General features: G+C 36.4%; 4 protein-coding genes across 4 annotated transcripts; 2 read left to right on the forward strand and 2 right to left on the reverse strand.

Moving 5' to 3' along the window:
• Window positions 1-797: 797 nt before the first annotated feature.
• Window positions 798-1,776, forward strand: LOC114193363 (protein TIFY 5A-like). Its single transcript, XM_028083126.2, has 3 exons — window positions 798-938; window positions 1,068-1,155; window positions 1,474-1,776. The coding sequence occupies exons 1-3, from the start codon at window positions 880-882 to the stop codon at window positions 1,645-1,647; spliced, it is 321 nt and encodes a 106-aa protein (XP_027938927.1). The 5' UTR covers window positions 798-879; the 3' UTR covers window positions 1,648-1,776.
• A 159-nt stretch (window positions 1,777-1,935) lies between these two features.
• Window positions 1,936-4,200, reverse strand: LOC114193362 (UDP-Glycosyltransferase superfamily protein). The gene is made up of 2 exons (XM_028083125.2): window positions 3,635-4,200; window positions 1,936-3,054 (listed from the first exon to the last, which is right to left on the reverse strand). Exons 1-2 carry the CDS (start codon window positions 4,125-4,127, stop codon window positions 2,126-2,128), a joined length of 1,422 nt encoding a protein of 473 aa, XP_027938926.1. The 5' UTR covers window positions 4,128-4,200; the 3' UTR covers window positions 1,936-2,125.
• A 4,940-nt stretch (window positions 4,201-9,140) lies between these two features.
• On the reverse strand, window positions 9,141-15,823 carry BSK1 (BR-signaling kinase 1). Its single transcript, XM_028083987.2, has 7 exons — window positions 15,062-15,823; window positions 14,738-14,977; window positions 14,554-14,639; window positions 13,673-13,861; window positions 10,116-10,280; window positions 9,919-10,032; window positions 9,141-9,820 (listed from the first exon to the last, which is right to left on the reverse strand). Exons 1-7 carry the CDS (start codon window positions 15,585-15,587, stop codon window positions 9,566-9,568), a joined length of 1,575 nt encoding a protein of 524 aa, XP_027939788.1. The 5' UTR covers window positions 15,588-15,823; the 3' UTR covers window positions 9,141-9,565.
• A 2,461-nt stretch (window positions 15,824-18,284) lies between these two features.
• On the forward strand, window positions 18,285-20,642 carry LOC146884495 (uncharacterized). The gene is made up of 3 exons (XM_085666000.1): window positions 18,285-19,985; window positions 20,074-20,297; window positions 20,381-20,642. Exons 1-3 carry the CDS (start codon window positions 18,285-18,287, stop codon window positions 20,640-20,642), a joined length of 2,187 nt encoding a protein of 728 aa, XP_085522126.1.
• Window positions 20,643-21,306: the final 664 nt, after the last annotated feature.

Consider the following 21,306-nt stretch of genomic DNA (forward strand, 5'->3'; position numbering starts at 1 on the left):
AATACAAAATATCTTTGGATATTAGGCCGACACAGTGGAGCACATGATTCTTATTTCACTCTTTCTAATCAAGTAGAACAACCATCCACGACTTCATAACACTCACTCACACGTGGAACGTGAACACTTAGACCCTGTTCACATGACTCCAGCAAAATATCTACTCTTCCATGAGGTAACAAACTACGCATCTACTCAAAATTCACATAATAAAATACATAAATGTCGAGAAATGGAGACGAAGAATGTGATAGAAAACACTACAAGAAGGTTTAAAAACAACATAAACATAAGTCTTAGATTGTGTGCGTTTTTGTTGGGTATGAAGTTAAAACACACAAAAACAACAACAGGGTCTAGTATGCTGAGATTAAAAATGAGTATAATGACTAATTTACAACTACGTATTTTTCAGTATTTATCCTCTGCAAAATAAAAAGGGAAATGGTTAAAAGATGTCATTTTCAAATTAATTGTATCACGCGATAGAAATCAGAGGGAGGACGTACAAAGACACATATAATGCAGAAAGAGGGAGTTACACAGAGAGAGTAAAACCAAGTAAAGTCGACCAAGTGACCTAATTTCCAATTTGGGGAAGAATGCACCTTGGAAGAGCAAACAATGGTAGCTGTCATGTTATAGAACTCACATGAAATTGCAGATTCATAACACCTATATCCTACCTAATATCTCTAACCATATTCAATAGTTTTGCCATGTGTAACTCATTTCCCACACATTCTTATTTTTTTCAACTCAAATTCATTCTTTCCCTTTTACATCTATATATTTGTGTAACCTTCAAATCTCTGTCTCTTCCTGTCCTTTTTTTTACTCTTCCAATATACTTCCATTTTTCACTTTTCCAGTTAATATATGAAGAGAAACTGCTATCTCGATCTTCGTCTTCATTCTTCTTCTTCTCATACTTCAATGCAAGCAACCTCCACTCTTTCTTTTCAACATTTTCGCTCATATACTGTTACTTTTTTTTTTATATCAACCAAATCGTCTTCTTCATTCCTTATTCACTGATTTCCTTCCTTTCTGCAATATATTTGTAGGAATGGGAAGTTCAACATCCACAGTATTAAACTTGCAGCTATTCTTCACAATCAACGCCACTGCATTTTTGACACTACAGAACTTCAGGTAATTTCTCTAATTATAGTAGATACTAAAATACTAAATAACTTAGATTGTAAGTAAAAATGTTATGTTTCATTAATTACATCATAACGGTTTTTGTAATCGTGTATCCATTCAGCATTAACTAATTAAAATTAATCAAAATTTCCTATTTGAATAATATATTTATTTAACAGAGTTGTTCTTTCTTGAAATGTGTTTTTTGTTCTCTTTCCCTTATATTAGAAGAAGGAATACAAAAGTTAGAAAATAAAAGGAGTGTGCTTTATCTTTTCTCTAAATCTGGAGAATAATCCAATGGACATAAATATATGCATGCAGGCAAGGGCGATTATATGGTTGGCAAGTCGAGAAATGGTGAAAACCAGAAGCTTGTGTTCTGAAGCATTATTAGTACATATTCCGCCACACCTCTCCATCAAGAAATCACTTCACAATTTCCTGCAGAGGAGAAAGAAACGAAGAAGTTCTCAAAGGAACAATGACAAAAATTAGTCATATATTTATATGAATGAATGAATCCCTGTCCCTTCTTTGTATCTGCTCTGGATACTAATATTTCTTCAATGAAAAAGGTCTCTTTCAACCCACCATCATATATATATATACATATACCTATTCATACATGACAGTTTTATTTTCTTTACTGAAACATGTTAATGAAGTTTTGCGTGCCTGAGAAAAATACTCATGAATATAAAAGCCACCACTCACCTAGCAGCAGCACAAGTTCAACTAAGTGTAGCGAAATCAAAAACTTTGTAATATCTTACAACACACACAAAAGGGGAAATCACTACTGTTATTATACTTCCACTAAAAATATACATAGATTGAAGTGGTTGTTATTCCTTCTGAAGAGTAGAGAACATTATCGATAGTTTCAGAACTCTTCACCTCAACTCAAGAGTAATCATTATTCTATCTGGGAATTTCAGTCCAATGTATAGTTATAGCACATTTTTTTTAAAGATCAATAACAGGGAATGTTTATTTCACTTGCATCTTGAGTAGTTGTAGTTGTTGAAGATGCCCTCTTGAGATCTTCCAGGAAGGTTTTGAACATGGAAGCTCCTGTGTTATTGTTACCAGCCATGATTCTTTGATTCAGTATTCTTAACCGTTCTTCCATCTCCTTATCTTCTACGACCCTAACAATTCCTTCTTCAACATCGTTTGCCTCCACCCCGTTGAGTTTTAAGCCAACCTTCCAAACCTCAACAACAAACGCACAGTTCACAAACTGGTCCCCTGCGACAGGGTAGCACAACAATTTCTTCTGGAACTGCAAAGCCTCCAATATGGAATTCCAGCCACAGTGTGTGATGTAACAAGCCACAGACTCATGCTGCAAAATCTGTTTCTGCGGCGCCCAACTAACCACTCTGCCTCTGTCTTCCTTCTCAACCCTTTCCAAGAACCCATTTGGCAAACCTTGGCGCCAACTCGACCTCAACACCCAGATAAATGGCCTCCCTGAACCCTCAAGCGCCACCGCCAGATTTCTCAGCTTGGCTTCCCCAATCGGACTCACCCAACTCCCGAACGAGATGTATATAACCGAATTCCTCTTCTGCTTTGCCACCCACTTCAAGCAGCTCATATCTTCCTCCCAAAAGCTCACGCCTTTCGTTATCCCGTTCCTGCAGATAGGGCCTATCGGCAACACGCGAGGGCACCCTTCTGAACTCAACTTCCTGTTTGCCGCTTCGAGTTTGCTTTCATCGGGAAAGGAATTCACCAGCAGCCATTTCAGAGCACTTGACCTCTCCAGGGTTCTTTTCCAAAACCTAAATCTCCCTTTCCTTGCTGCTTCTGTTCCGACGAGCCACGGTAGATCCTCCGTTGAAATCACCGGCAGCTCAGGGTGGAGGCTGAATTTTCCCTCGCGTTGCGGGAGTCCTGCAGAAGAAAGAAACACAGGGCGATATTGAATTCAATCATCGACAGATAATTTTCCTTTTCCTAATTAATATCCTTCGTAAATCAAAATTCTTTATAAGACTGCATAGGAATTCTACAGTATCCGACAGTATTTCCTGTTAGCGCTTTTCGTGTCATTATCAGCACGCGCGCGTCACTTAAACCTCGGACTCCTAATCATAAACAAGTGGAAAATGTTGAGTGTGAATCTCACATTTTGGACGGAAAGACTAAATTTTTTATGTATATATTAATCTGAAACAAAAACAAGATGTAGGGACAAAAGGCGGCAAAGTGTATTTTTAAAGCAGATAAATCCTAGAATTTTGGATTTATTTTTCTAGGGCTTTATTATGATTAAAGTTTGAATATTTAGAGCATGTTATCGTGTAGAGAGTTCCTTTCTCATGAGTAAAAGTACAACTATATCGGTTTAATGTAATTTTTTCATACATAAAATTTAGTTATATAGTGATTAATAGAAGATATATAAAATTGTTGCGCGAAGTGTTACAGAATATATATAGCATAGAAAGATGGAGGAAAGTGAAGGGAAGACCGGTGTGAGAAAGGAGACGACGGTTGAGCATGAGAGGAATGGAAGCGATGAAGAGGTATGAAGCCAACATGGCGGGCCAGAACCCAGCAACGGGGATGCCACGTTTATGGGCCGATTCTATGGCCCAAGAGGCCAAGAGGTCAACCACGACGCACGCCACCTCACCACCCTCTCCACGCACCTTCTCTATCAGCCCTTCCAACTCACTCGGCATCATCTTCTCCATGGCCGATTCGATCGCAAAGAAATCTGGGCTTCCCTCCTCCTGGCCCATTCCATCACCCAGGCCCACCCACTTGAGCCCATCCTCCTCCTCCTCCTCCTTCTCACCGTGAATCTTGCGGTGGAAAGAGTGGGGAAGGACAATGAGAGGGTAAAATCCTTGGGCCAGGAAAGCCCGGGCTAGGTTTTGCATGGGAGTGACATGTCCCTGTGCGGGATACGGAACCAGAATCACTATTTCCTTCTTCAATTCTTTCTTCATCTTCTTCATATTCTCCCTTCCAACCAACCAGACCTATTTATATTCTTTTTCGACTACAACATGTGCCTCTAAAACTCCATTTCCTCTCTCTCTCACTCACTCTCACTCTCTCTCTCTCACACACACATTGCATAACCATTATTAATACCTGACTCTGCTTTTTAAAATATTCACGGTATTTTCTTGCTGCACTCTTGACGGAAAAAATATTACCCAATCATTAACGACTTTCTTTAAGTATTATTTTGGATCCACATATTAGGGTTGTAGTAACCGACATATCTAAAACAACACATGTTAATTGTGTATAAGCGAAGGGAAATGATGGAAGCTATACTATAAGATATACACTTTACTTCACATTCTTATCATCTCTTTCTTACAGTTACTGACTTACACTGACCATTACAAGTTTAATTTTGGAATGTTCCAGCGAGAGAGAGAGAAGAAACGTGAATGATAAAGAAATGATGAAAGTGAATGTTAGTGATGTTTATTTAAGTTGTGCGAAAGTTTATGATGAGATGAAAATGAGAAGAGTTCACATGATGTTAGCGTGGCGCCTACAACGAGGAACAACTAGATAACGTAGGTTAGGCATGAATCCAATTTTGCATTTACTATTGCGACCCGTCTTTTGTATTTTGGGTTCATTTCAAGTAAAATTTGTAAAAATATATTTGTTAGAATTTTATTTTTTTACAAAATGGAATCAAATTGAGAGTGGAGGATGACACTAAAGGTGAAGTCGTCCTTCACCCCATCGATTCTTTTTTTAGAAGAAGAAACCGTACTGGAAAGCCGGTTTTTATTTTTATGAAAAGTGAAGTCGTATTCTGATGACTTCACTTTTCGGTTTATTTGTTATTTTCTAATTTTAACGTTTGAAGTTTTAGATTTTTATTTTACTTCATGGGTGTATATTTAATGGCATCTAGCTTTTTATTTATGATATTTATAAAAAATATAATAAACATTAAATGAAAATGTTTGACAAGTAGGCTGGTTTTAATGTATATAAAATACAAATCAGAGAATGTCAAGATGACGTTAATGTGCATTTAAAGGAAATCGCTGTTAATAAGACGACTTAAAATTTTCATTTAAGAGGAACCTAAAATAAAAATTTAAAACTTCAATGTTAGAAAAAATATGAGTGAATTCGTCGTGTACGAGAACGACTTCACTTTTATATAAATAGAAACCGGCTTTTCAGAGTGCAATTTTACTTTTTGAAAAAGAAAAAAAATAACTGGTTGGATAGAGAACGACTTCATCTTTAATGTCATTTTTCACCCTAACGACCTGATCCTATTTTTACAAATTTTACTTAAAATCGACTCCAAAATACGAAAAATCCACTAGGACCATTCATATCAAAATACATCACTCGCCATACCCGCTCCTTCCATTTTATTATATTATAATTAAAATACTAATTCAAATTTTTACGTTGATAACAAGAGATAAGTTAAATTTAAAAAATATACGTAAAGAGAATATATTAAAAGTCTTCCACCAACCAAAAATAAAGTCTTTATAGCAAAGTTAAATTACTAATATGATTTAGGCAAATAATTAAGCATTATACCCACGTTCACATGATTACGTAGGATACAGTGATATCATTAGATAAAAGTAAGATTAATATTTATTTTATCTTATGTGCGGTATGTACTGATTATGATAAAGACTAACAAAATATTTACAAAGGTCATAACTATATATAATAACCAAATTGTAACAACTCTGCAAAAAGAAGATCATTCTGAGTTCTCGCTACACGAATATTAATTAGACTCTACAGTATTAAACTGGAAAAGATTTAATAAAAAGAGCACATTATACACTTATATATATATATATATATATATATATATATATATATATATATATATATATATATATATATATATATATATATATATAGCACTAATGGAGAGGCACTAACTAATAAATTAAAAATTATTAAGGTGATGAAATCTCAATAGTTTTAACAATGTTATTGAAAACTTACATAAATTACCGATTTTCATAGACTGACTAAATTAAATAGATTCGTTCATTCTTGTAAACAAATCTTGCAAATTATGAGATTTGAGATACAATAAACAAGAAGATTAATGTTATAATTAAGAAAAAGATGGAGATAAAAAATGAATTTTAAAAATTGAAATCAAAATTGTATTATAAAGTTCTTAAATTTTAGCAATAAGTTGTTGGAGACCAAACTAAGTGGGTGTGAAGTCAAAGAAGGTCCACTATTTAACATGTGTGATTAATCTTGTGGCTTTAAAAAGCATGATTATAATTGGGATGGAATAAAAGGAAATGTGAGAGAAAAAAAAGGATCATGTATCGAGGAAATTGTATTATTAAGTTCTAAAATTTTATCAACAAGTTGGAGACCAAACTGAGTGGATGGGAATTCAAAACTAAAACTGGAGGAGGTCCACCATTTAACATGATTTTATTGATGTTGGGAATTCGAACTTAAATATAATTCCAAGTTAAATAGAAAAGAAAAAGTTAAACAAAACAGTAGATATAAATTTATTTTGGGTTAAATATGATTTTCTACCTCAAGCTTAAGTGAATTTTGAAATTAATCTATTTTTAAAACTTTATATCAATTTAGTCTTTCATCTCTAGAAATGCATAAATTTAGTCTTTCTTACCAAATTTTGTTAAGTTTATTATTTGATATTTTAAACACATTTTATGATAATATTTGCGTTAACATTAAAGCGAAAATGTGTCAAACGGTATAAACAATTCAAATATTATCATGAAATATGCTTGAAACATCATATCAACTTAACAAAATTTGATTAAAATGACTAAAAATTCACGCATTTTTAAAGATGAAAGATTAAATTAGTCAAAAAATTTGAAGATGGACTAATTCTAAATTTCACTGTGAAATTGAAGGAAGAAAAAACATATTTAACCATTTATTTTTTCTAAGATTTTAATATTGAAAATAACATCAATTTTTATGAGTTGAAGTGAAATCACATTTATGTAATTTTTTTCTAATAAATCTCTTTAGAAAAAATAAAAAAATCTCATGACTTAATGAAAATGTTTGTAAAAAAATATGTATGGAGTAAGAGATGAAAGGTGATGCAGTGAAAAAGAGTGAAGTTGAGAAGGACGTGGAAAGTGAATGGTATGATGAAGAAAAGAGTGTGACGTTGAAATGTTGGTCACAACTCACGACACTGCACTTTCGTAGGCATAGGCATATGCAGCATTGCAGAGGTACAAAAGTTGGGATGTTCCTTAAAAAATAGGAACAAGACAAGGCATGAAAAAGATGATGAAATGCCTCAAACAACAACACACTCTCAAATTATTTATTTATTTATTTATTTATGAGATGGTGGAGCTATTGCTACTGTACCTGCCATGCTTCCTAGTGGAATTTTGGTTCATTGCTCACTTCAATTCAAACCATATCCACACACACAAACACATGCATAGCATATTAATTTGCGAATTCGAAATTCGGAAATAATAAGAATTGCACGTGTTTGTCGTGCAATTAATCAATTGGAACATCCATCCACCCACTCTTCATTTCAACAATCATTCCATCATCCACTAAAACAGTAAGCATGTTCGGCTTTTGTTTCCTGTAACTAATAATTACTAACTGCACCTCCATCATTCCCAAACAACTTTTTTTAAAATCAGTTTTTTTTTTTTCCTACTTTATTTATCTTTATTCTTCTTCCTTTGCAGCTGCAATGGTGCACTATGATCTGAAAAGTTTATGATATTCTCAAAAACTAATTTAATCTTGTCTCGTCAAGTTTATCCTGAAATGCATTTTACGAGTTTCAAAAAATTCACTCTGGAAATCGCGTTCTAAAAATCCTATTGTGAAAAATTCATTCTAGAAATTCTTTACAAGTTTTTCTGGAAAATTTCTGGAGGAGGTAATATAAAAATGCTCATTTTGAAAATTATGGGAGTGCATTCATGTTTTTATTTAGACCCATCACTGCTGGAAGAAAAATGCATTTCCTTAATTTCGTACACCTCTAGTATCTTTAAAATGATCATTTTATCCTTGATCAAAGTAAATTTTAGATTATCTATTTTCTATTTTGAAAGTTTTTCAGAGTAAGTTTTTTGGGATAAGATTTCCAAAAAAAAAAAAAAGTTTTCTGGAATGAATTTTTCAAAATAAACTTTCTTGAACAAGCTTTCTATAATACAAGAATTGCATTTTGGAAGAACCTTTTTCTCGTCTACAACGACGGAGATGATGGCGGCGGAGACAACAACACAGTAGTGTGGTGCAGTAGTAGTTTTTTTCCTGAATGAATTTTTCAAATTACAAAATCACGTTCTTGAAAGAGCTTCTAGGATAAGTCTTTTTTCACAACATGTTCTCCTCTGCACCAATGATGGTGAAGCCACATAAATGACGTTAGCAGTGATGTAATGCAGTGAGGGAGGTATTTTATTTATTTTTTATTAGAACGGAGTGTAATTAGTAATAAAGGGTGTGCAGGAAGCAAAATCAGTTTATGTTTCCTCCGTCCATTATTTGTACAAGTTGTGTAATTATCTTTTATATTCTTAGTTTTTTTTTTTGTTTGTAGTTGGGTTGTTTAGGGTTTTTAATTCGGTCCGTATCGAAAAGATGGCACCACTCAGCTGCCAATCATCACCGGATATGTGTGGTTCAGAAAACAATTGAGGAATTAAGAGAACATCAAATTAAATAAAAAGAAAGTAATTAAAACAGTGATTATAAAAAATAATGTTATCTTCCAAAATAGAAGGACGAATAAATGAAGTATCGGAGTTTTGGAATATCTGTAGTTTTTGTTATAAACTGCAACTATTAATGAGTACATTACACTAAACCTTAAGGAGAGAAACTAAAAGTCATGAAAAAAAAATTATAGTTCACAGTTGTATAAACCGGAGAAAATTATTATAAATATCTGTAAAGATGAAAATTAAACGGTTGATTAAAAATGGTGTGAGGATTTACCAATCATGGAAATTTAAACAGAAAGTATGACTTCCAACAACTAATATTAGGAGTAGTAGAGAGATAGCATATGTATTACAATTACTCCGTCATGTAGATTATGCAGACATAACATAATATTATGAACACCGAGGCCTTGACCAGTGAAGAGTTAGAATAACCTCAATAAACACTTGGTTGACGGTAACCCAGTAGGCATCAAACAATCAATTTCATTAACAATGGAAAAATTACCGGTATTCCTTCCCAATTCTGAGTGCATAAGCACAGTTTTCAAGTTCTCACCGATTCCTATAAGATGGTGAAATAAAGTGCGTGTGCCATGCCATCTACTCCACCACTGTTGTATTTCTCTGACACATCTTAAACTCATTCATCAAATGTTAGTTTTGCTTCCCAGCTCAACCTTTATACAGAACTTAGCACCCTCAAATTACGATCCTCTCGCTCCTCTTTGTCTCTTCTCTTCCAATGCAGCTGCTTCATTTAACATATCAGCCGCATCCTTGTGCATGTCCAGCTTCGCAAGAGCAACTGATTGCATGTAGAAAGCCGTTGGCCAGTCTGGATAAACGCACTGTGCTTGCATTGCGTCACGTAGTGCTGGATCTGGTTGATCACATAACAGATAGCATAGACTGCGTCTTGCAAAAACAGTTGGGGAGACCATCGTTCCCACATCAATGAACTGCACCAGAACAACAACGCAGAAGTAACTAAAAAAATTAGCATTCACGTAGCTTAGCTACAATCATTTGCAGATGTCAAACAAGTGCTATATTGCACCTGGGAATAGTTATCAATAGCTGTCTTGAAGTCTTTGTCACGGAATGCATAGTCTCCACGCTTCCTTGCCTCCAGCATATCTCTCATCTGTTGAGTCCACTCTTGGAACGACAGCTGACCCAATCCAAATTCAAAACCTTATGGCATATGTTTTAACCAAAAGTAGTAAATTTAAAACTACTGAACCCATCGGTTACCTCATTAGTTCCTTCATCATCTCTGTAGTGTGTCGCGACCAAGATCTGATGTATTGCAGTAAGGTCCATTCTTGAACAAGCCTCTCCCATTGCTGAAAGAGGACGTTGTGGGGTTGATGGAGCTTCCTCGTGCTTTGGAATTCCAAGCATGATGTGAGAACGAACCTGAAGCACGTAATATTAATAATCAACTACAATTATTGCTGCTTATTTCCTTCCATATAACTACATTGCCGTTTAACACGGATATATTTCCATATCAAGTGAGAGATGTTGGCATTGCTACACCTCACCATGCACCTTCAATCCCTTTTCTACTTTTGTACGCTGATAAATACATGATAAGCGGGAAAGACAATAAAACAGTTGCATGCACGTCAAATAATAAATACTATGTGTGGAAGAACTTTGTTTAGTCACGCTCAGCATTGCATAGAATTACCTTGGCTTGGGCACTAGTTTTGTTATTCTTGAACACATTCTTGCATGACATGCATGAATGCAAAGTTAAAATTTATGGATAGATATCTAAATTTTGTGATTGCTATATGTTCAAAATCTTCAGTGTATAGGCATGAAGATCATACATACTATGTACTGGTTGAGAATTTTCCAGCTGCAAGTACATCCAACCCTAAAAGAAGCATCGGGCTCATTGAAGTCCAATGGCAACCAAAGAAAATTTTGTACCGGTCATAATGTCATTCAACTGGATAAATGACATAAGCTCAAACCTTGGAATCATGCAAGTCTAACAACTGGGTCATCCATTAGGTAGGACTCATGTACTAGATTGTCCTATACATAAAATGATTGAATAATATGAATTATAATTTGTTTCTTAGCGTTGAAACCACCTTAATTGTGATTGATTGATTACCCTTGGCTTGCCCTTTGGCCTATTTGGGGTTGTCTTAATTTTAGCCTTGAACGTATGTATTTAGTTTCCTGTCACCTACAGTTATAATTTATAAATCTCGTATAATCGTTTCCTAACAAGATGATTTTGGGGATTCCATTAGGCAATAAACCCAAATTTTAAGATGGATCAATCTATCCTAAATTTCTTACTTAGTCACCTGTATTTCTACACAGTCTAGATATTTATTTCTAGGCAAGAGGGAGGTTTTTATTCTAAGACGGTAATTTGACTCGCTGTTAGGCCACCTACATTGCCATGCTCTTAAGCCACAGCTTTGAGTGTGAGGATTTATGAGTTACCTTAATTGCAATCTCGAGTCTATTATCAATTCCTTATTGGACCAACTGTCTTGTCCATGGTCTAAATATATGTTCTTAGATGTGGAGGGATTTTGTTATTAGATAATGAGCATGTGGTGTCGAGATTCCACATAAATATGGCTAAAGTAGTGTTTATAAGGCTTGGATAGTTTTCTAAAAGCCAACTCCGTAGGATTAAAGTTTTCTAAAATAGTACTTAAGTTTATCCTATATTCATTTTTGGGTCACCTACACAGCCTTGGGCATGAAAAGAGTGTTAGAAAGCCACCTTAACTGAAATCACTCACTCACTCCAAATCCACCTTAAATGCAACTTCTTCTGGTATTTCCTTAATTGCAGTACTAAGCAATGTGTTTAGTCCAACATTACCTAAAGATATTACCTAAATAGGCCTCACAAAGTTCAAGCAAAATTCACACTTCACAAGTCATTATTGTATGATTGAGTTAGGCTTTAATCCTAAATTTTAAGAAAATATCAAAACTTATCATAGATTCATTTTGGACCACTTGTATTTATCTACACTCTATATGTCAAATTTTAGGCTTGAGAGAACGTAGTTATTGAATAAGGGACGAAAGGAGTGTATTAAGATCTCAAATCAACTAGTGATAAGGCTTGTGTAATCCTTATAAGGCTTTGATAGTTCTCACTTTACAAGTTAGTTTTTGAATTTGACTTTAAGATTGACCAGGAGCTTAAGTCCAAATTAAGGTAAAAGAGTTTATCCAATATGATTGAGTATGTTGGATAGCCTGCAGCCGCAACATGGTGATGACGAGCTGGGTTTCACATGGTGGCTCATGGCAGCCACGTTGGGCATTGCATAGTGACAGTCCAAAGCGAATCGTGTGCACTGGTTAGTGTAAAGAAGAAGCATTGAGCCATCCCGATGGTGTTTCTTTTCAAAAAAAGGGTTGAACCACACAGCTCAACCCAAACTCAAACAACTACATCAGTAAGAAGATTGGTTCAGTAAACTCTTCTTAAGGTTCTTAGGCCATCTAACTTCACTAGACCATCTAGTAGAGAAGTGCATCTTCAACAAATGTGGTGGATAATCTCAGTGGATGTGGATCATCTAGTCTCTTGGCTTCTTCTGAGATTAGTATTGCCCAGAGCAGTTGCCTAATTGACGTTTCAACTCAACAGTGGGGGAGCACAATTCATGTGTCTTCTCCACATATTTTAGCGCATTTTACAAAAACTAATTAGTATTTCCTAGAGCAATTGCCTAAGTGACACTTCAACTCAGAAGTGGGAAGCACTATTCAAGTGTCTTCTCCACATATTTAGGCACCTTTTACAAAAGTTAGTTATGGTGGTTACATACTATAGATAGGAACCTAGTTGATACTTAACTATGAGTTGTGAGTTAAATTGAAAAAACAGAAAACTATGAGAGTTGAGCAAGAGTTCACTCAGAGAAAGTTCGTTTGTAATCTTTGAGATAGTGAATTTTGTCGTGGATGTAGATTAAAGTTCATTAATACTTCAATCAAAGAACTAGGTAGAGATAAAAAGCTTTGACTGATCTCTTTATGAGATAGATGTATGCAATGTGCAGGTTTCTTCAAGGTCATATTGTGTGTATTTCTAGATAACATCATATCAGAAAAATTACCAAAATTTCTTTTATCATTTAAAACTAACAAACTAATAGTAATACATTAAAGATTTATTTTTTGGGAGGAGACCTCACTAAAGGTGACCAGTTAGGTTCTTGCGCAGAGATTAGTCATCACTGAAGGTGATGGATACTCCGTAACAATATCATAGTATGAAATAGATATAGAATAACTCTTAAACAAGGACCAAACCAACAAAGATGACTAACTCTTTCCTAACTGAACTTCTTAATCAGCTAGAACAATAGACCAATCACTTTGGCAGTTTGAGAACTTGACTTATCAAACATCTATAAACTATCTTATACACAACCCTTACCATATTATATCATCTCAAGAAAGAGAAGTTTAGGGCCTAAAGAAATCCTAATCAGATTCAAAATGAACATTTGTAAATCACACAGTCTAATATTTGGATTGCCATGTTTAATGTAATTTGAGGACGGTGAGCTAAGTTACACCAACCAAGTAGATTTCATTATGCGGTGAGTAATTAAAGAAAGAAATATTAAATATCACGAGCAGAGAACTTAAATATTAGACATTTAGGAACTTCGACATCCAACATGAAGCCTAATTCATGTGAACGATGGAATATTTGGTAGGGCTGTTGAAGCAATAAAGTTTCAATCCCAGTATTCAGTAAAAAATATGCTTTGTTATCAAGTTAAAGAAGGAATATGTACATCGGGTTTTGTGTGCAATGGGGCAAGTGTTGTGACCAAATCTTTTGTATCAGGCCGCTCCCTCGGTTCATATTGCAAGCATTTGGAGGCAAGATTAACAACCACTGTCGCTTCTTCAGTTGAAAACTTTCCCTCCAAATGTGAATCCATTAAGAGCATAATGTTCTTCCCCTGTATCATATCAAGTGCCTGCAAACAAAATCCGATAACTCCATATGGCACCAATGAAAAAAACTAATTGAACAAGTCAGCATCCATAACTGATGTTAAAGTCATGTACCTATAATAGCATCTGCAACTTCCATTTTTAGCTATTAATCAAAGAAAATGATTGCCATACCTTGAGTTGTCATGAGTAAATGTTCACGGTTTATTTATTGTACTATATTATGATATCATTTATAAGGTAATATAACAAGCACTTGCAAACACAATAACAGCCAAGATCCGCAGGGAAAACACTGGAACAAAGAATTACATGTTTAAGATTAAAATGCCACAATTAAAAACATAGAAGCATTTAAAGCTTTTAATGATATGTGGGAATATGAGACAATTAATTCATCAACTGGTGGTGAAAAGGGCAAGTTGATTCAGGGAAGGGAGGTTTCATTTGTAGATTTAATGATTTGTCCATCCTATGTTTGGTAGTTAAGCAGGCAAATGAAAGATATATCCAAATTAAACAACATGTCTAAAAATAGAGCAATGAATTGGTTAAAGTTAATCCTGCTTGCGAAGCTATTTTGATAGGGTAAGAAATACTCCCGAGAGAAGTAGCAGTTGACATTACTTATGCAGAAGGTGAGAGTTTGATAGAGTTAAAAAAATGTGCAAAGTAGTAAGGCGAAGAGAAAGGTAAAAGGATAGAAGGCAGTTACATGACTGGGAGGAATGTGTTTGCCACTGAGGAGGTCTAGAAGGACAGTTCCAAAGCTGTAAATGACACTTTCAGGGGTGACCCTTCCTGTAATAATAGAACACAAAAGGAATAATTTGAACATAGAGAAACGTAATTGGTGAGAGTTACAAAAGTAAATAAATAGCGAGAAGGCGGTTAGTTACCGTTTCTTAAATACTCAGGAGGTGTATAAGCAAGATTGGTGCTATAACTCTTGCCATCCCTGCTGTTCTTCATAAAACCGAAACAAGAGAGACGAGGATCACCTTCTTGGTCGAAGAGAACACGGTAAGCATTCAAGTCGTGGTACAGGGGACGCCCCTCTGAACTGCAATAATGCAAAGCCTGTGCGATGTACAGAGCCACCCGCAAGCGCATGGCCCACTCAATAGTCTGAGTTTCCCCTGAAGGAAGGAAGAAGGAAGTAAGACACAAGAGAGAAGTTAAAAAGGAAGAGATATAATGGAAGAAGAAGAAGAAGATGATACAGTGGAAGAGATGCTTGGCGAGAGTGTCATTGGGCATGTACTCCGCAACGAGGAGCCTCTCATCGCCGTCGCAGCAGTAACCGATTAAATTAGCGAGCCGTGGGTGGCGCAACTTGCCGACGCCGGAAGCCTCTTCGACGAACTGCTTGGGATCCGGCCACGCAGCCTTGCTGAACTTCTTGACCGCAATCCAACGGCTCTGGTTCTGGAGGCGACCCTTGTAGACGAGGTTAGGCGCCTTCTCGCCACTCTCCGAGACGATATACTCCGAGCTGAAATTGTTGGTGGCCGCCTTGAGCTCCGGCAGCGAGAACTCGGCGAAGGAGAAATCGACACCGTCTTTGTCCCCATCTCCCTCCCCCTCTCCGGCAGAACTCCTCCGGTGGGTTCCGTAGGCCTGGTCTTTCTCCTTCTCCTTTTCCCTTTCCCTTTCCTTCTCCTTTTCCTTTTCCCTTTCCTTTTCCCTCTCCGGGTGAGTCTCTCTCTCCCCCACTCTCAGCAGCATCGACGATTGGCAGCAACCCATCTTCACTCTCTCTCTCTCTCTCTTCACCAATTATCACCGATCATCAGATCTCGACTCTGCGTTCCTCTGATTTCCCCTTTCCGCAATTTTTTTTAGTTCCTTCCTTCTCTGTTTCTATTCTATTCTATCCAACCTTTCATTCGCATCCCTTCCCTTCTCTTCCACCACTGTTGCTTAATTACTAATCACTGTTTACTTATTACAACTCAATCCTCCACTGCACCCTCTCTCTGCTTCACTCCTTATTATTCTATTCTAATTTCTATATTTCTATATTTCTATTTATCCAACCTTTCACCTTTCACCTTTCACCTTTCTTTCTCTCTTTAACCACTGCTTCCTCGCACCAACCCAATCAATGCTTTTCGCTTCATTTATTTATCTTCTTTTTATAAACACTCCCTCCGTTTACCCACGCTTTTTAACTATCCTCACTTACACTTTCCCACTAATCCTCCCTCAATTTTTCTTTATCACAATAATTACTTCGCATTAAACCTAGGAGTTTCAAGGGAGTCAACGTAGAGAACCTTCTTCGCAAATTCCATTACTTAACTTCCTCAAAGCTGCATTTAAACGCTTCTCTATTATTCTGGCAACCACGGATCACGTGCTGCCTTTCACTACCCTTTTGTAGGGAAACACTGAGATGCATGTTCTAACCAAGTCAAGTTTTTTCCTTTTCTTCACTTCTTTTATTGGGTTGGTGTTACTGCCATTACTCTTCCACAACACAAGAAAAAAAGACAACTCTTGCAAATAGATATTTGTTTTCCACAAGCACAAAAACTATCCTAACTCACTTCAAACTCCTTGGTGCTTCATGGGTAAAAGCATTAGCATAATTACTTACAATTTTTTTTGTCGTGTCCGTTTCTTACGGTTATTAGACAAGCATAATCCTAGGACTCAATCACTAATTCTCGTACACTTCACCCCAACTTTTTGTACGTTTCACTTGGAGTGCAGCGTACAACACGAACCGTAAAACTTAGACACAATTACATCTTTATAATAATAATAAAAAAAATAAAGATAGAGTTATACAATATATATTACATGAAAACAATGTTTATCCTTATTTAGAAAAGAATGTAACTTCATACTATGTACGATTAATTATTGTAGATATAATTATAGCAATTTTCCTGTCGAAATTTAATAATAAGCAATGTCATTTTGGGCTAATTGTGATCTGCTACCTTTTGCTTAAAGACAGTTCAATTTTGTTTAGAAAGTGTATAAAGGACAAAAAAAGTAATAATCTTTGGCGTAAGCATTAAGCACCCACTCTGTGATATGAGAAAAAACCGAATGTTAGCTGCTAAAGGGTAAATAATGCAATTAAATGATACAAATTTTAGAGAGAAAATATTATTACCGTGTGTGAATAATGGGTGTAAAAGGTAAAAACAAGAACATCATGTCAAAATAATTCAGTTGTGTAGGGTGGCACGTAGATTGCAGTAGTCACAGTCCTATTTCTTGAAAACACCTCTGCACCTTCTCATTATGGGTCTACAAAATGCAATGTATTAATGGTGTGTTTCTTTAGATTTGTTTTGGAATCAAAAAAGGTGCGCAAAATATGAATGAGAATAAAGTTTTACTATATTGAATGGAAAAGATAAAATTGAAAGGATGAAAAAAAAACTCTCCAAAAATAAAAAGAAAATTGCAGAGAAGTGAGAAAAAAACTGTGGAACCTACCAAAAAATAAATAACATAATTTTAAGGTTTAATTAATCGGAAGGTACCCAGTTTGGTACCAGAGTGTCAAATTGGTACCCGCTTTTAAAAAAGTATCAATTGCGTACCCAAATACGTTTAAGTGCATCAATTGGGTCCAATAATTTAGACGCCGTTACTGTGGTTAACGTTGACTGATTTAAGTTGGTCTGAGAAGCAATAAAATAATATGTGGCCATCAGAGAATTAGTGACGTGGATATTGTTGGTGGGAGAAGTAATTTAACGTTATGGTGAAAATTAAGTGTAGAAGGCAAATAATTAAAAACGAATTTTGGTAAAGTTACTGGTGTTGTTCGAAGAAGAAAAGAGGGGAGAAGACGAGACCAGCGAATCGATTCGCGCTTGCTTTCACTGGCAATCAGTACATGATCGGAAGCATCCTTGACAGCGACGTGGGTTTAGCAGTGGAAGAAAGGTATGTGTTCCTGCCATTCAGTAGATGAACCACTGGCGCAGGCATTCACTGCCATTTAGGGTTTTTGGTTTTGTCTGACATTGTGGTAATTTTTGGGGTTTTGTTCAATGTATTGATTGTTTTGTGTGCTTTTATTGTTGTGTTGTTGTTATTTGAATTGCGGTGCCGGTGTTGGTCCCCCACTTTCAGATTTCTTTATTCATTTGGTCCCCCATTACATGTGACGGTGACGGTGACGGTGACGGTGTTGCGTTTACTGTGTGGTCCCCCTTTGTTCATTTTGTCGCTGTCTTTGTGTGTTGGATGGTATGGTTTGTAATTTCTTTTTGATTGTTTGGGCATTTTCATATGTGACAGGGATATATAGATAGGAATATAGTACTTCATATGGAAGAAAATTTCGAAGTTATTTTTCACCATGGGGGAAGGTTTGTTAACGATGGGTCACTGAAATACGTTGGAGAGAGTAATATTTTGTCATGTGACCCAGACAGATGGAGTTACTTTGAGATTATGTCCATTTTGAGGGAAATGGGATACGTCAATGTGAAAGAATTGTGGTATTCAGTAGGTGGAGGTGTTGTATTGGATGGAAGGCTGGAATTACTGAGCGATGATAGAGGTGCATGTCACATGGTGAACATCGCCACACTAAATGGTCAAGTGCACCTATATGTGGTGCACTTCGTCTGTGAGCCTGTAGTAGTACATATGATAGAGGGTGGGACTGAGACAGAAGTTCGTGTGGATGGTGCAGTTGAGGGTGAGGTTGATGTGGAAACTCGGGGTGATGAAGAACCTGCTGTGGTGGGTGGGGTTGAGGTGGAAGGTGCAGTTGAGGTGGAAGCTGCAGGTGAAGGTGAGGGTGATATGGAGGCTGCAGTTGATGTAGAACATGTTGGGGTGGAAGTTGGTGAAGCTCCTGCAGATAAGGGTGAGGGTGAAGTGGAGGTTGAGCATGATGACCAAGCTGCTGAAGTGGGTGGTGCAACTGAGAATGAGGGTGAGGTGGAGGTTGAGCATGATGAAGAACCTGCTGAAGTGGGTGATGCAACTGAGAATGAGGGTGAAGTGGAGGTTGAGCATGATGAAGAACATGCTGTGGAGAGTGAAGAAACAGACTATGAGGGTGATGATGATTATGAAGTGAGGAGTTGGACTGATTCTGAAGAGGAAGTAATGGGTGAGGATGAGTTATTTGATGTTAGAATTGAAACCGAGGAATTGGAGGATGATTTGTTTGATGTTACTATTGAAGGAGGAAGTGACCCAAAGGGTGAAAATGTGTTTGACAGGGGGTTGTCTGATAAGGAATGGGAGTCCGAGACTTTAGATAGTTGTGGAAATAGTGATGCAAGTGATGATGATAGAGATAGGTATGGTAACTTTGGGATATTCTCCATGCCCAAAAGTATGGAAGACTATAATTGGGAAGTTGGGACGTACTTTATTGATAAGGAAGAATTCACTGACGCTATTAGAACTTATGGTGTCCAAAGTGGGAGAAAGTTAAAAATTTTTAGAAATGACAAAAGGAGAATTTGTGTGAAGTGTTTGGGTGCCAAGGGTAAATGCAAGTGGTATGCATATTGTGCTTATAAAGCACCACAAAGTACATGGCAGTTAAGGAGAATTATCGACAATCACACATGTAGTAGGGAATTCAATGTGCGTTTGATGACTTCAAAGTGGTTATGTGGAAGGCTGGAAAAATCACTCAAAGAGAACCCAAATATGAAGTTGACTGATTTGAAAAACAAAATTGGGAGAAAATGGAACATTGGTGTTTCAAGATCAATGGCCTTTAGGGCTAAGAGTATGGCATACAAGAACATTGATGGGTCATTCCAAGAACAATATAAACGTGTTTATGACTATGCACATGAGTTGTTAAGGTCAAATCCAGGTTCCACTGTCAAAGTCCATGTTGATGAGAATGAGGGCAACCCAATTTTCAAACGACTATATGTATGCCTCAGGGCTTGTAAAGATAGCTTCTTCTGTTGTAGGCCTATTATTGGTGTAGATGGCTGTTTTTTGAAGGGAAGATATGGGGGAGAACTGTTAACAGCTGTGGGTAGAGATGGAAATGACCAAATGCTTCCATTGGCATACGCTGTGGTAGAAGTAGAGAACAAGGAAACATGGACATGGTTTCTTGATTTGATGATAGAAGACCTAGGAGGAGCTGAAATTTGTTCTAAGATCACTTTCATGTCAGACCAACAAAAAGTAAGTAACTATATCCATGTGGTATTTGATGTTTAATTGTGATTCCTTAATATTTGACCAATCAATTGTTATGCTCTAAAAATTACAGGGACTGCTTCCAGCATTGCAAGAACTGTTGCCTGGTGTGGATCAAAGATTTTGTGTACGTCATATATATGCCAACTTCCGCAAAAAATTCCCTGGAAAAAATCTGAAGAGACTACTCTGGAAAGCAGCATATGCCACACACCCACAAGCATGGGAGGCTGTGATGAGGGAGATTAAAGAGTTGAATGTTGATGCTTTTAAGCATCTCATACAGATTCCCCCAAGGCATGTTTTTAAATATTTTTTTATATTTACTGTTTTGGATTTAAACTGATTTCAAATTAAAATGGTTTATTCCCTGCAATCAGATTCTGGTCCAGGTCCAGATTTACAACAAGACCTGCGTCTGACACTGTTGTGAACAACATGTCTGAGGGTTTCAATAGCACTATAGTAGATTCCAGGAGTAAACCCATCATAACCATGATGGAAGAAATTCGAATGTATCTGATGCAGAGATGGGCTTCCAATAGAAAGAAGGTAAATGCATTTCATGGTTCTATTTGCCCAAAAATTCAAGACAGATTGGACAAGGAAGCACAAAAGACCAAATATTGGTTACCAAGGTAAATGTATTTGATGCACCTAATTGTAATAATGTTTCATTAAATATGAATGTCTTCTGGCTGTTTTTTAATTATATCTTGTATTCAATGCAGCTGGTCTGGACAACAACTATTTGAGGTCAGCCATACTGCTATGATTGGGGAGAAATATGTGGTGGATTTAGATAAACAGGACTGTAGCTGAAGAAACACAAGCAAATCAGCCAACTCAGGCAACTGATATCAGTTGTGGTCAACAAATTCAGATTACTGCATCTGAACCAGTTATGCCAGCAGCAACAAATCAACCAACCCAAAATCCTTCATGCCAACAGAGTGAAGTGCCTCAAGCAACCCAAAATTCTGCATGCGAACAGACTCAAGTGCCTCAACCAACAACAACAACCACATTCAGAGAAAAACTATCATTTAGGAGGGGACCAATCACGGAGCCATGAAGAAATTATGGAACACCTGTTTTATTTTGGAAAATCAATATGTAGTGGCTTTTTTTTGACAAATTCAGTGTTGTTATCTTACAATGTAGTACTGTTATTTTGGAAACAGCTTGCTTTTGTGCTGTTATTTGCATATTCAGGTCTTTTGAAGAACAGTATTATGTACTGAAATGGCATTATGAACCACTTTAATATTATTTGCTTTCTCATCTCCAGATTATCTTCATTATC

This window comes from Vigna unguiculata, chromosome 8 (genome assembly GCF_037176805.1).
Source record: "Vigna unguiculata cultivar grain cowpea cultivar isolate G323 ecotype 2 chromosome 8, ASM3717680v1, whole genome shotgun sequence".
Classification (NCBI taxonomy): domain Eukaryota; kingdom Viridiplantae; phylum Streptophyta; class Magnoliopsida; order Fabales; family Fabaceae; genus Vigna; species Vigna unguiculata.